Here is a 14,180-nt window from a genome sequence, read left to right as displayed (position 1 = left end):
TGGGGAGGAAAGGAGTGACAACTGAGTCTCACAGGCCTCAAAATGTCATTTAGGAATGGTAATCTGGAAGTGCCTATCGGAACCCACATCTCCCTGGTCTTGTAAGCCAAGGGCAATGGGAGAAGGAGCTGCCACTAGGGGAAAGGATTGAAAACAATGGGGTGCCCCCACAGGAGCCAGGTTTCTGTTAAACCAAAGCAAGAGGAGAAATGTTGGTTGAAAAGTTTAAAAGTATAAATGATAGTTTGTGGACAATAAAGTGGGGGCTCCAAAGGGCATGGGGGATGCCCAGGCAAGAGGCACTTTGAGTTTGGGTGGGACTGGGAAGGAAGAAGAGTGAAAACAACATAGGCTGAGCATGCTGGTCACTCACACCTAAGACAACTGAATCATGTCTGGGATTAGGGAGGCAGGTCAGACTATTCTGAAGGGCTAGACATGCTGAATACTGCAAAGAGCGCTGGCTTTGGAGTTGAGGGAACAGAAGCCTCCGTCACTCCCAGTGGGACCATAAGCAAGTCTCTTCCCAGCTCTGAGTCTCAGTTTCCTTACAGGTAAAATAAAGGGACTGGCCTCAATGGCCTTGGAGGTCCCTACTGGCTTTAGATCTAGGATCCCTCAGCAGCAGGACCACAAAGTGGAAGACATTTGATTGAAGGCCTGGCCTAGCGATGGATGGATAGATGGATGGATGGATGGATGGATGGATGGATGGATGGATGGATGGATGGGTGGGTGGATGGATGGATGGATGGATGGATGGAGAGATGGACCAGAAAACTTGTGGTCCAAGGACTAGCCCCACTGAGCTCCTAAAGACCATCCCACTGTTGAGGGTGGGGCTTTGCATCAAGAGGGGGTTTCCTCACCAAAGAAATCATTGATCCTTGAAAGGCTAAAGTGATTTTAAAATCAAGTTAGATCTGTTTCTATAGGAGACAAAAATCTCTATCTTTGGTCATGCTAAGAAAAAAGACACATGGCCTAACAATAATACCATTAGATATTTAGGAAACATTTTATAATTTGGTTTTAAATTATAACATTTTTGTCAACCTTCACAATTTAAAAAAATTCTGTTTTATAGGAAGATTTTACTTGAAACACAATCCACTCAATTCTGTATCCAAATATAGTGCTAGAGAAATACTTAAGTCTTAACCATTCAGAGCCCACCTACTTAGAATTTGTGATTAATTCAGAACTGGATTGGGGTAAAAATTTACCTTCCTATTATCTATGAAAAGATAATTTGCTAAACAAATTATGTAAATCAGACTACAGAGAGATTTTTCAGGCTCATTACAATTTTTAAACACTTTTAAGTCTCTATAGCAGCAGCCTATTTGCAGAAAATGTGCTTGTTACAAAACAATCTTCAGCAATTGCTAAGACTGGAACTGGAGGATCACAATGATGAGATCTGAGTCAAAAGAAACGGCTTTGTGTGATGGCTCTGCCAGGCCCTTCCTTGCCATCCTCCCTGCCAGGCACCCTCTGAACCCCTAGATCTCCAAAGACTTTGATCTAGGTGACTCAGACCACACACTCTGGAAACCACATAGTGGAATCCTGCTGCCCTAACGGGGTCAAAGCGGGGCAGACAGACACATATGACCCACTCCATATTGGCCATTCCCCAAAGACTGCTTCACAACCATCCACCCTGGACACCTTGTGCCAGCCACTCTGATGCCAGGGTGGGTACAACTCCCACCACCCTCCTCCCAGCTTCCACCTCTTATACGGAGAACAAAAATGAAATTAGTATGACCATTGAGAAAGGCTGTTCACTGGATGGTCCTGTGGCTCGAACTCAGTACCCCAGTGCCTTACAAACCATTTCTCTGGCCAACATTCCTCTTTAGGATCTCCCTCTATTAAAAAACAAGGTCTTTGAGGGCAGGGACAGTCTTGCTTTACTTTTATGTCCACATACACACAGTTGGCACACAGTAGGCACTAGATACTGGTAGAAACATCAAAGAAAAGAATGAAAAACGGGAAGTAAACACTCATTAAAATGACAAGGGTCAGGCAAAGAGACAAAAGAATGCTCCCCCCTTATCTTTTCAGGGGTAGGGAACTCCAGGTGAAGACGCTAAGACTAGGGGGGATGCAATACGGGGAGGGGGAGTTGTTCATAACCTTTTTTATTTTTCATTGCAGGGAGAGGCTTGAGGAGCAGGGCTATTTCCAAATGAAGGAGATGTAACAACTAAATTTACAATTCTGTAAATGTTTGTTTACTGGCATAATTCGAGATTTTGGTTGAAAAGGACAGCCTTGCAGTAAGTAAAAAAAAAAAATTAGTGAACCCTGGCAAATGGGACTTGATCATCTAATCTACTTAATGATAGTTTTTTCAAAAGAAAGATTTCATGAGAATAAATGACAGGCCCCTTAATCCCACAGCTAATCACCAGCTGACTAAAAATAGTAATACCATAATCCATTACTGCCAATCACTACTTAGGTGTCAGATCGCTGAACAACGGGATTAAGTGCAAAAGGGCCAAAGAAAACAGATTCACACAACTGTAAGTGGGTTTTCCAAATGTGCCTATAAAATAATGCCTCTTATTGTCAATAATGATATTGTGACATCACAAAAACCACTTTTTAATAGTTAGATGAAAGGAACAAGAGATGATATGATTATGAATACGTGAAATACTGCTATGAACATCTAAATCTCAGCTGACTTCCCTTGGCCTCCCAGCATGCAACATTTTTATTATACGATGGAAAACATAATTAGGACGGCAAAAGTTTGGTTATTTTAATATACTCTGGCTTCCACAATTAAATGTGACTAATACTTTAATTCTCTGTTCTTTCACACATACGTCCATCCTTCTCCCTCCTGTTCACTAGTGCAGCTAATCGAGCATTTGCTGCAAAGGGGACACATTCCCAATGAGGGTAAGATTTGTTCTCCCTGAAGAAGCAGTAAATCTGAGTGGCTTAACACACCCAAGGACTTGAACACCATGTGCATGAAAGGGAGAAGACTTAGTCCAGGCTGTATTTTGCCAAGTGGTTAAAACATGCAACTTCCTAAAAATAAGCCCTACCATCTCTCTTGGCCTAACTGGAATCCTCAGATCAACCTCCCTTAAGCTGCTCACTCTGAATGCAAAGTCTACTTTTCATTTTCTCTGCTTTGTTTACAGATTTCTAAGCTGATTTTCCTCAACTGTGGAGGAAAGTGCCTTCCGCCAGCTGTTCTCCAAACACTTAACAACAGCAGTCACTAGGCATTTACCTAATGTTCTGGGTTTTCTACAACTTCTGCAACTTTTAAAAGTCAGTCTAAACCGTTTTTTCAAAAAGAAATTTCAGTGCACTATGAGTACTGAAGGTAGACTATTTTTTATCATTTTACTTGCAAGATTGTAAGAAATAGACTTCTTAAAGATATTCCACTAATAGAGATGATAAATATAAAACATTAAACAAAGAGATTGGGGTCAGCCAAGAGGTGTGAGGGCATCTGGAGGGTGCAGGCAAGGGAATGGTCCAAACTGAATGGAGAAGGGAAAAGATAAGGAGGCCAAGAGACTCTCCCCTGTCCCTGCTCGCTTGTAAATATGGTGATGACACCCAAATTGTACTCAGGAGGCAACAGACCCACCGATGCCATGGGCACTCCATTAACAAAACTGAATGGCTAGAGAGACCGGCTCGTTCCCAGAAAATGTAAGATCCCTGGCTAAGTCCCTTAACCTCTTTAGCCTCAATTTTCTCATCTATAAAATGGGAATAATGATAAAATCTTCCTCACAGGGTTGTTGTGAGTATTGTATGAGAGAAGAAACATGGTTTGCAAATTTGAGTGCTCTGTGTGTAGCTGTTATTAAGTATCCAGATTTACTTCATGGTAAGCACATTCCAGGAAGACCAAAAAAGGATATATGTGTGTATGTGGATGCACACACATGCATGTATGTGCAAATAACTATATTTCTTTATATGGGTGCACAATTTAAAAAACCAAAAAACACGAACTTAATTAAACACCTACTACATGCCAGCCAATATACTAAGTCCGGGGAGCACAGGAATAAAACCAAAACAATCCTGCCCTCCCAGAGGTGCCCTCCTGTCAGGGGAAACAACACAAACTAGATGCAGAGAGCGCCCAGCACTCTGGAGAAAAGTTGCAGCAGCATGGGGAGCAGGAAGCAGCACTTAGCTGCACACTACTAGAGATCCTCAAAGGTGGAGGTGAGGAGGGAAGGCACTCTTGCCACAGGCACCAGCCTGAACAAAGGCACAGAGGGAGGAGACAGAGAAAAGACAAACTGGTGTAAGCAGTGGCAGACCAGTCTGACTGACCTGGAAAGGGTATGTAGGGGAAGTATGGATAATCAGCCTGCAGAGGCTTGTTTGTACATGGACTTGGAGGCCAGAAGAGGACACATAGCTGCAACTTATAGGGAGGAGACTGACCTGGTCCAATCAATGCTTTGGGAAAATCCCTGGCAGTTGCATGAAAAATGGATTACAGAGGAAGGAGACTATGAAAAAGCTAGCTCCACTGGGCAGTGACCCTGTGAGCACAGGGAAGGGCACTGATGTGAGAGGCATTGTGGAGCCAGGTGGGCAGCTGGCTGGATGGAGAGGCTGAGGATGGCTCTGAGACATAAACACTGAGACCAGAAGAATGTTTGAAAAGAAAGGAATGCATCAAGAAAAACTGTGGTAGCAAGGATGAGAAGGCAGGTGTGGGTGGGCAAACCTGGTGGGCCAGGTCACCTGTTAGCGTCCTCAGCAGTCAAAGTGAGGCATGGCAGGCCAGGAAGAAAAATGGGTGAGCTTTCTTTTAGCCCATATCTGGCTCGGGAGAGAGCCATGCAATAAAAATGACTGGCACAATGATAACATTGTGTACAGTCAAATGATAATCTCACATCACCAGACAACGAGCTGTTCCGGATAAGCAAAGACTACGGGTATGCGCACCAGAACTCTCTAACTCGATCTCCTGCCTGCTTGAACTGAAGGGTGGGACCAAACAGGATTTACACCTTTCTTGACTCTCCCTTCAATGCCTTAGTCCCACAGTGACATCGGAGACAGTCATACTGACTCTGTCAGTGAAGTCTGAAGAGGATCCAGCCCCAAAGTGACCAGACCTTGAGAACCTTCTGCTGACTCTCAGAGCGGCTGCAAACTTCATCAGGGAAGGAAAGTCCAGGCCCTGTAAAAAGTCTTCCTGATTCTGGGCTCTCACTAAGGACCCAGTTATCAATCACAGACATTTACAAGTGCGCTTCTTGACTGCTTTTGTGGCAATAATCCCTTGGGAAATCACTTTGTGAAGCCAAGAAGCCCTTCTCAGAACTGGTTTTTTAAGAGCAGAAGATTGCAAAGGAAACCAATTATGCTGAAAAATAGTATGCTGACTTCAGTTCAGTAACACTGAAAAATGCTAAATATCAGCATACTTCATAGCAAAATATTTTTAAAATAAGGTCACGTACCCCAGGGTTCAGAACCTCTGGTTTTTAGAACCTGCTTGAAAGCGTCAAGGTGAAATCTGCCAATGATGAGAGGACTTGCTTCATTGCTTTTGAACGACTTTCTTCTTGGAGCAGTTTCTTCTGAGCCACAGAAGCTCTTCCAAGTATTGTCTGCTCTCCCAGCCTCCCGCACCTACTCCCCGTCCCTCTCTTTCAGCGGAGCACCTCGCCTCTGATAAAACGGAGTTCATTCAGAACGGAATCACTTACCCATTCTCTTCATCCCAAAGCCCCTTCACATTGCCCCCCACTGTCCTCCGAGGTGGTTCTTCTGCCAAAGCCAAGGCCTGTCCGGGTGTGCCTGAGCCCCGCCCTATCATCTGCTTAAGCAGACTGACCCCCATCACCAACAGGACTACTTCCATCTTCAATCTCTCCCAACCCATTGCTTCTTTCCTTGCTGCCTTCAAATGTGCTGAGCACGGCCTCCAAAATCCTTCAGTAGGCCTCCTGGCCAGGCAGCATATTATCTTCCCTCTTTCTCAACCATCCCTCTCAAACTATCTTGTATTTATTCACTCTGTTTATGCTGCCATTCATAAGTACCCGTGGTAAACTACTTGTGAGCAGAGACTGGGTCATTCTTTGTCTCCGGATCACAGGGCCTGACACAGCACCCATCACACTGAAGGCCCCACTGCCCAAGGATTAGGAAGTACAGGAGGAATATAACAATACTTCCTGAGTGGATCCTCCGAAGGCATCAAGCCTGCATCTCCAGCTGAACAGAATTGGGGTAAAACAAAGGAGAAAGAGATGAGGAAGTCTTTATTTAGTGAAAGTCAATCTAATTTACTTTTAAATTCCACAGGCTGTTAGTTTAAGCCAAGCAAGACATCTACTCGGGAGGTGTTTTCATTTAAGTGCCTGGAGGAGTTTAGCTTCCCAGTGGTGAAATTCAAGGCTTCTTAAGTTTAAACAAAGTCTTAACACAGTCCCAGTTTCACTTACTAATTGTCACTGAATTAGGTCCTTGCAGAAGCTTTTAACTAGTTCTTTGAGGGGGTAAGAGAGTTCATACATTTATTCTTGCCATTTCCTCCTTCTTTCCTGGTTTTCTCTACTTTGCTTTGCTTATGGTTTTGGTTTCTGTTTGTTGTTTATCTAACAAGAAAACTGAAGAAAACTGCAGAAAGGGCAAAGATGGTGGGAAAAGGGAGAAGTGGTGGGTAAGTACGTGTTTGGGCTTATCAGTCAAGAAGTATCTATGAAGGACCTACTAGGTGCCAGCTCTAGGCTCTGGGGATACAAGTCCAAAGAACAAACAACACCTCCTAGTGAAGAGTTTACATTTTAATAGTTCTCAACGGTGTGTATGCACCAGCCTCAGATGGTTCATATACAGGGCCAGACCAGGGTGGTGTCCAAACCAGAAATGGAGCATCCCTCCTGGAGTTTCCCAACAAGTGTGCAAACTGAACCAATTGAAAGAGTTTGAGGGCACTGATGAGGCTACTACTATCCTTGTAGCCCCAAATGCTGTGTTTGGGGCCCTGACAGCCATCTACCCAATCATGGCCTGAAAAGACATGGCTGCAAAGCACATGCAAGATGTAGAGCTAGAGCACAGTCTGATTCCCATCACAATTTAAACAGGAAGAAAAATCCGAAAACGCCAGCCTCCATCTTACCATATCCTGCCAGAGATGCCCCATTCTCGCCATTCACCAGACTCTTGTTCTCCTCCGCCAAAGCTTTCACGTATCTTTTGCTTAAGTCCAAGATCTGCTCCCGTAGCTCCACACTGCTCGGATGTCTTGGATGCTGGAATGTATAGTGAAGCAACATCAGCCCCCAGATGAAGCCAAACACCAGTAGCAGCAAGCTCAGCTTCTGAGACATGTTTTTTCGTGAGAGTGTCAGGAACATTCCGGATGTGGGGAGCAGGTACAGCTGGAGCCACAAAACAGTCAGAAAAAAGACTTGGAGGAGGGACCCCTTTAATCTCCAGGATGGCTCATCTTGCACAATTCTTTCCAACTCCAAGTCAATACACCATCCCTAGGCAAAATTCAGGGGAAAAAAAGAGGAGTTACTCTTCCTGTCCTAAAACAGAGCCCCCAAAGAGTGAGAGCCGGAAGAGCTCACTGGAAGCTCCTGGGCAGTGTCTCAAAGAGGACAGGTGATCATCAGGAAGGTGATGCCATAACTTGCATGTGAATTGGATTTGAGGAAGGGAGGGTGGGCTGTGCAGTGGTCAGCCTCACTTTCTCCTCCACAGCATCTGGGTCCAGTGGCCAGATATCAATCAGGACGACTGGGGATGGCCCAGGATGCAGTGGGAGACCTTGGTCTTTTTAAGTTAAGGTCTTTCGTGGGAGGGGAGGAGAACATGGAAAGGAGGGGCAGACATGAAGGGATACAAACTATACATATCAAAGAGAGGCCCATAACATAGTGCATGTAATTACAAATGTACAAACCGGCTGTTCCCTTGTGCCTGGTCCTCTCTCTCTCCCTCCTCATCTCTGCCTCCTAGCTTCCTTCTGCAAAAAGGCCTTCCCAGTCCTTCTCAATCTCAGTGCCTTTCTCTGAGACTAACCCAATTGGTCTTGTATATATTTTGTTGGTTTGAACGTTCTCCCCCATTAGCCTCTGAGCAGGGGCTGGGTTTTTTGGCTTTAGGGTTTTCTTGGGGGGAGGCTGGACTGGATTTTTGGAGGGGTTTTGCCTTTCCTTGTGTCTTCAGTACCTGCCATAGTGTCTGGTACACTACAAGCAAATAATAAATACTTGTTGACTGACTAGATATCGTGGGATCTGAGAAAAATGGGATCAAGATATAAAGGGAACCCACAATGGGAAGGAAAGATTTCAAAGAGGAAGGAGCCCACTGGGTTTGCCAGTAGCAACTCACAGGAAGAGCAGGCTTCTCCTGAAGACTGACCTCAGTCTTCCTTCTATAAAGCAATCGGTTAGCAGAAATTGACTACAAGAAACCACTGGGAGGCCCTTGCCCAAAGGAGCCCTGGCAGTATCCCCACCTTGCTTTGGCTATGCACAGCCTTGATGGGGAAACTGCCCAAGGAAAGTAAGGGGAAAAGGTAAAAGGAAGGGTTTCTGAACAAAGGAAGACCCACAGTCCCAACATCAGCTGGGTATGAGAACCCAAGGCCAAGTGCACCCCACAAACGGCTGATCCTTTAACTGGCAACCCTGTTACCTTTACAAGCACTGATATGGGCTCTAATGGGCTGACCTGTGAAAATGCTTTGGATCCTATGAACTTACAGGAGGAATTAGTGATAACAACTTAGGTGGTGTTGGGCAGGAAATTCCCAGGTGATATGGGTGGGGTAACAAGGCAGAAGGACAATGTGCCCCAAAGTATGCAGTCAGGGCATGGCCACACAGAGAAGAGATAGGGAAAGGATGCTGGTGGCTTCAGTGCTATCTAGGAAAATGGGTGTTTTCTGATCCCAAACAAATGGTCCAGGGTACAAAGAAATATTCTGGGAGTGAAGGAGGAGGGCCTCAGAGACTGAAGGGCACACCTCCAGAGGCTGGTTACACTCAAACTCAGATGTGAGTTTGAGCACATGCTTATCAGAAAAAAAGCATATGAGGGACTGGCCCCAGCTATCAAGTCAAATCTATGTTCCTTTGTAAATGAGCTGCAGGCCAAGGTTCAGTATCAGTCTCTACTGGTCCTGGGAACTAAGAACCCAGCCCTTGTGAGTGAGAGGAGGAAAGTCTAGGTTTGGACCTTTAGGCTACAACACCGAAACAGAGCAGTAGGGGGAAGAAGCCATGTCAGAGAGCAGGAAAAAACCACTGGATTTGAAGACAAGAAGACTGGATTCCAATGATGCCTCTGCCCATTTACTCTTATCTTCTAGATGACCTCCCCTCCTAAAGCTAAAACTGTGGTCACAAGGTTCCTGCTCCTCAAAACAAAGGTGAGGGCTGTGGCTGGCCACCACCAAGCAGAGACCACAACCCCCTGGGCTAACCCCAGCTCAAGGAAGCAGCACTGTCCAAAACTGAGGCCACTACAGGTCAGGCTGAGTCAAAACAAAGAGCATTTAGTAAGCACCTACTGTGTGCCAGGTACTGTGCTAAGTGCTGAATGTAGAGACGCAAACAGAAAGCAAGCCAGTCATTGTTCTCAGGACTCATATTCTGATAGGCAAAGACAACTTCAAAAGGGAGCTGAAGAGGGGTAGAGGGGGGAAAGGCATTCACAGTGGGGCACAGTGAAAAGACTGGAGAGACAGGAGGGACACCAGATGAAACATAAATAATTGAAGAGAAAATAAGATGGGTCAAATGACCTCAAAGGTTGCTTCTTGCTCTTAATACATGATCCTAGGTCTAGGTCCCAATCATGGATCTAGCAGGGGTTGTTAACCAGGGATCTGGGAAGCTGTTTTTAAAATCTTTTGATAGCTCCAAGTCAGGAGAGTTGATTTCTGTTGTATTTTATTTTATGCATTTAAAACCATTCATTTTAGAAGCTGTCCAAAGGACACAGAAAAAGGTGAGGAATTCCCAGGTCTATAGACAAAGGAGCAGGTATTTTATTAAAAGTGCTCAGGAGGAGAAGAGAGTAGGGGGAGACACCCCAAAGGGAACAACATGGCAGATGAGGTGTCCAGGGTGAGTCTGGAGTCGGAAGCACAGCCAGGAGAGCACTGAATATGGTGTCCTGGACCCATTGCCAAGGTCCTTAGACTCAACTCACCAATAGAGAGAGAAACTTTTTAGGCTAACACCTTTGAAAAGCATCTCTTCTTTGCTGCTAAAGAAGCTGCTCTTCTTTGCCCTGGGAGAAAGGGTTAAACAGCATTTGTCCATGCTTAGGAGCCCCATCCCAGCTGGGTCCTTTTCCTTCCTACCTTTAGAATACCACTGGGTGAGCTGGAACATCCTCCTTTCTCCACCCACCGTTTATTCATTCCCTTCCTTTTATCCCCTCATGAGGCTGCCTGAGGGCAAATCTCCTGGTGCATTCCCTAACCCGCTCCCCGAACTGTTTCTGGTTCTGGTGGTTGTCCTTTATTCTCGAAGAGGACCAAAATGACATCACCATGATAAAGTGATGTTTCATTGTGTAGGACGGTGGCTGATCAGACCAATAGAGCTCCAAATGCTCTACCACAGATTGGGCAGAGATAGTACGTGTGAATATTTGGGGTGGTCACTCCAATTTACGCATCCTACATTTCCTTTGTGCTGTTTCAATTCTGCTTTGCTCATAGAGCATAGCACCTTTTTTGATGTGGGCACACCATGCTGACACTGTGCCAGTGTCTCCCATGTCGCACAATCAAATCCAAAGTTCTTGAGAGAGAACTTGAGAGGATCCTTGTATCACTTCTTCTGACCACCATGTGATCACCTGCCCCATGCAAGTTCTCCATAAAATAATCTTTTTGGCAAGTGTACATTTTGCATCTGAACAACATGGCCAGCCCATCGGAGCTGCACTCTCTGAAGCATAGTTTGAATACTTGGCAGTTCAGCTTGAGCAAGGACTTCAGTGTCTGATACCTTACCATGCCAGGTGATCCTCAGAATCTTCCTAAGACAGTCCAAATGGAAGCAATTCAGTTTCCTGGCATGGTGCTGGTAGACTGTCCATGTTTCACAGGCATACAACAATGAGGTCAGCACAACAGCACTGTAGACCTTCACTTTGGTAGTCAGTCTGATACCTCTTCTCTCCCAAACTTTTTTTTGGAGCTTCCCAAACATTGAGCTAGTTAATGCAATGCGTGCATCAACCTCATTGTCAATGAGGCACATCCTGAAAGTACACTACCAATGTAAGTGAACTTACCCACAGCATTCACAACTTCTCCATTTGTTGTAACCAATGGTTCCACATATGGATGGTGTGGTGGTGGCTGATGGAGCACCTGTGTTTTCTTGGTGTTGATCATTAGGCCAAAATTAGCACAGGCAGCAGAGAATTGATCCATACTTGGTTGCATCTCAGCTTCAGAGGCTGCACTGAGTGCACAATCATCTGCAAACAGAAAATCATGCACCAATACTCCCTCCACTTTGGTCTTGGTTTTTCAAATTGAAGAACTTACCATCAGTATAATAGTTGACCTTGATGCCACGTTCATCCTCATTGAAAGCTTTTCACAACATGACTGAAAACATCATGCTAAAAAGCATGGCAGCAAGCACACAGGCCTGTTTTGCTCCACTGGTGATTGGGAAGGCACGAGAGCATTGGTCACTATCCAGAACCTGGGCAAACATGCCAAGATGGAATTGATGTAAAATGCTGATGAACTTCTCTGGGCAACCAAATTTTGACATAATTTTCCATAAGCCCTCACGACTAACAGTGTCAAAGGCCTTGGTCAGATCCACAAATGTTGTGTACAGACCTCTGCTCTGCTCCTGGCACTTCTCCTGGAGTTGTCAGGCAGCAGACACCATATTGACTGTTCCTCAGCCCTTTCTGAAGCCACACTGGCTCTCAGGTAGATAACCATCTTCCAGGTGAAGGATCAGCCTATTAAGGAGGACTCTGGCAAGAATTTTGCCAACAATGATTAAGACAGAGATCCCCGCTGTGATTGTCACAGGACAATCTATTCCCTTTACCCTTACATAGATGGACAATGGAGGCATCCTTGAACTTCTGGGGGACCTCTTGCCGTATAACCTGGAAAATTTCAGTCAGCTTTTGTATGAGCAATGGTCCCCCTAACTTGTAAATCTCAGCTGGAATAGGTGCTTTGACACATAAAAGGAGACTAACAGCCCTCAAAACCTCTTCTTCAGTTTAAAAACCCTCATAAACTGCCTCCCCCCCATCTAAATATAGGTTAAATGAAAAGGGCCCAGAGAAGTTACAGAGATAGTGGTGGTTGGGAACCAGAATATAATTAATAGCTTCAGGTCTTCTAGTTTTTAACAGCTAACTAAAGCCACTTTCTTCTCCACCCAGTAAATGGGAGGGAGGGGAGAGAAAGAGGGGATCAAATTAAGCACTGTTTACATCTGTAAGGTTTTTATTTTCACATTAAACCACAGGGCTATTACTTGATGAAAATCACCTCCCAGTCCCAACAAAATGAGCCTCTGTAAGCATTCCTCAACCTTTGGCTTCTGCCAACTTGAGGCCTTTCCCCTGCACGGGATGAGGTTGAGGTCTCTCAGCTTCACCCTCTCCCCAGGCTAGCAAACCTTGGGCCTCCTTGGACTCGTCTGAACAGCTCTATCTTAAAGCTCCCTCTCATCAGACTGGCTAACCTTCCACCTAAGAAAATGGCTTTTGGATGGCGAGGGGTCTCTGGCCTCCACAGAGGGATGAGGCTAGGCACTGGCTGCCCTGGCACAACCTTCTGTCTGTAAGAAAATACAAATAACAGCCTGCTTTCTAAAGCCTTCCACACTTTGGTTCCCTCCTACCTTTCCAGTTTTATTTGATTTTATAAATTTTCCTTCCAACTCTCTCCATTTGGAACAAACCCACCTGCAAGGGATTCTCTGTAAACAATGTTTCATTTCCAGTCTCTCTACGTTTGCCCTCATGGTACCCCCTGCCTGGGATGCCTTCCTTTCTCATTTCCTCATCTTGCATCCCCATAATTTTCTGAGGTTCAGTTCCAGGAACCCTTCTCCACGAAGCCCTTCTTGATGTGCCCACGGGCCCTGGTCCTCCCCTACAAATGACCTTATATCTAGTTTGTCCATACCTATGGATGGGTATATCTCCCTTAACTAAATGTGAAGGAGGAATCCTTGAAGGTAGAGAATATTTGTCACAGTGCCTGGCACATAGTGGGAGGTTAAGAAATGCTTGAGGGCTGATTTTAAAATCACAAGGGTCAGCCCTAGTTTCTCCACCCACACTCCCACTAAAAGACAGCTTGAACAATCCATCCCCAGCATTGAAGTGACTCCTTCACTGTCTACTGGACTTTCCCACTGAAGAACCAACAATCTGCCTCGACCTACCTTTCCTGCCTTATTCCCACACTCCTCCTCCCTCCACTTCCCAAACCCTCCTGTAACAAAGACCCTGTTACAATCACAAGCTCACAAAATGGCCCCCAAGGTCCACCAGGTTTTCTTCTATTCCATCAGAGGCACTATTTTGGATGAAAGCTCTGAGTACAGTGACAATCAGCCTGGGCCCCTTCAAGTTAGGAAATTTTCCTCCCACTCAGACAGTTTGGGCTCTCCGCCTAACCCCACACTGTCTCTAGCTGACTCCCAGCTTCTTTATGTGGAGGCAAGATTCAGTTTGCTGGAATCATGTGGGCATCAAAGCAGCAGATTATGGTAACATGTCTGAGCCAGGAATTTAGGGGAAAAGCCGATGTCCCCTAGGGCATCCACAACCTGGACCCTTCTTTCCCCAGTGAAGCCCACCTGCCTCTCTCCCTCATCTGGCACAGCTCAGGCCTCCCTTGCTCAAAATCTCTTCTTTTGATTACTGAATATCTATGAAAGTCACCTGCTAAATGGAATGAGCACTCACTGTTCAGTCCTCCAGGATCCTGATCTCTTCTGCCTCCTGTGGCCCTCAGTCCACACTCTATAACTGAACATGGAATTACTCTCTGTATTTATTGTACCCTATTTTCCTGTGGAAAAGTTGTTTAAGCTGTATCACTTGTGTAGATAGTACGCCAATTAAAAAATTGCCTGTAACAGGGGCTACTAAGCTGGGACCAAATC

At 45.4% G+C, this 14,180-nt stretch overlaps 1 protein-coding gene across 3 annotated transcripts in view; it reads right to left on the bottom strand.

The window, feature by feature from the left end:
• Positions 1–14,180, bottom strand: part of CCDC126 (coiled-coil domain containing 126) — a 53,634-nt gene that overhangs the window by 3,840 nt on the left and 35,614 nt on the right. For 2 of the 3 annotated variants that reach the window (XM_072650936.1, XM_072650935.1), the window contains exon 2: positions 7,160–7,529. In XM_072650936.1, the coding sequence (XP_072507037.1) occupies positions 7,160–7,397 (238 nt within the window). In that variant the 5' untranslated portion in view covers positions 7,398–7,529. Of the gene's footprint in view, positions 1–7,159; positions 7,530–11,310; positions 11,392–14,180 lie in introns of those variants that run through there. The other variant, XM_072650934.1, reaches the window with a different exon arrangement.

The sequence above is a fragment of the Notamacropus eugenii genome, chromosome 3 (assembly GCF_028372415.1).
Source record: "Notamacropus eugenii isolate mMacEug1 chromosome 3, mMacEug1.pri_v2, whole genome shotgun sequence".
Lineage (NCBI taxonomy): Eukaryota > Metazoa > Chordata > Mammalia > Diprotodontia > Macropodidae > Notamacropus > Notamacropus eugenii.
This window is presented reverse-complemented; position numbering and strand designations above follow the sequence as displayed.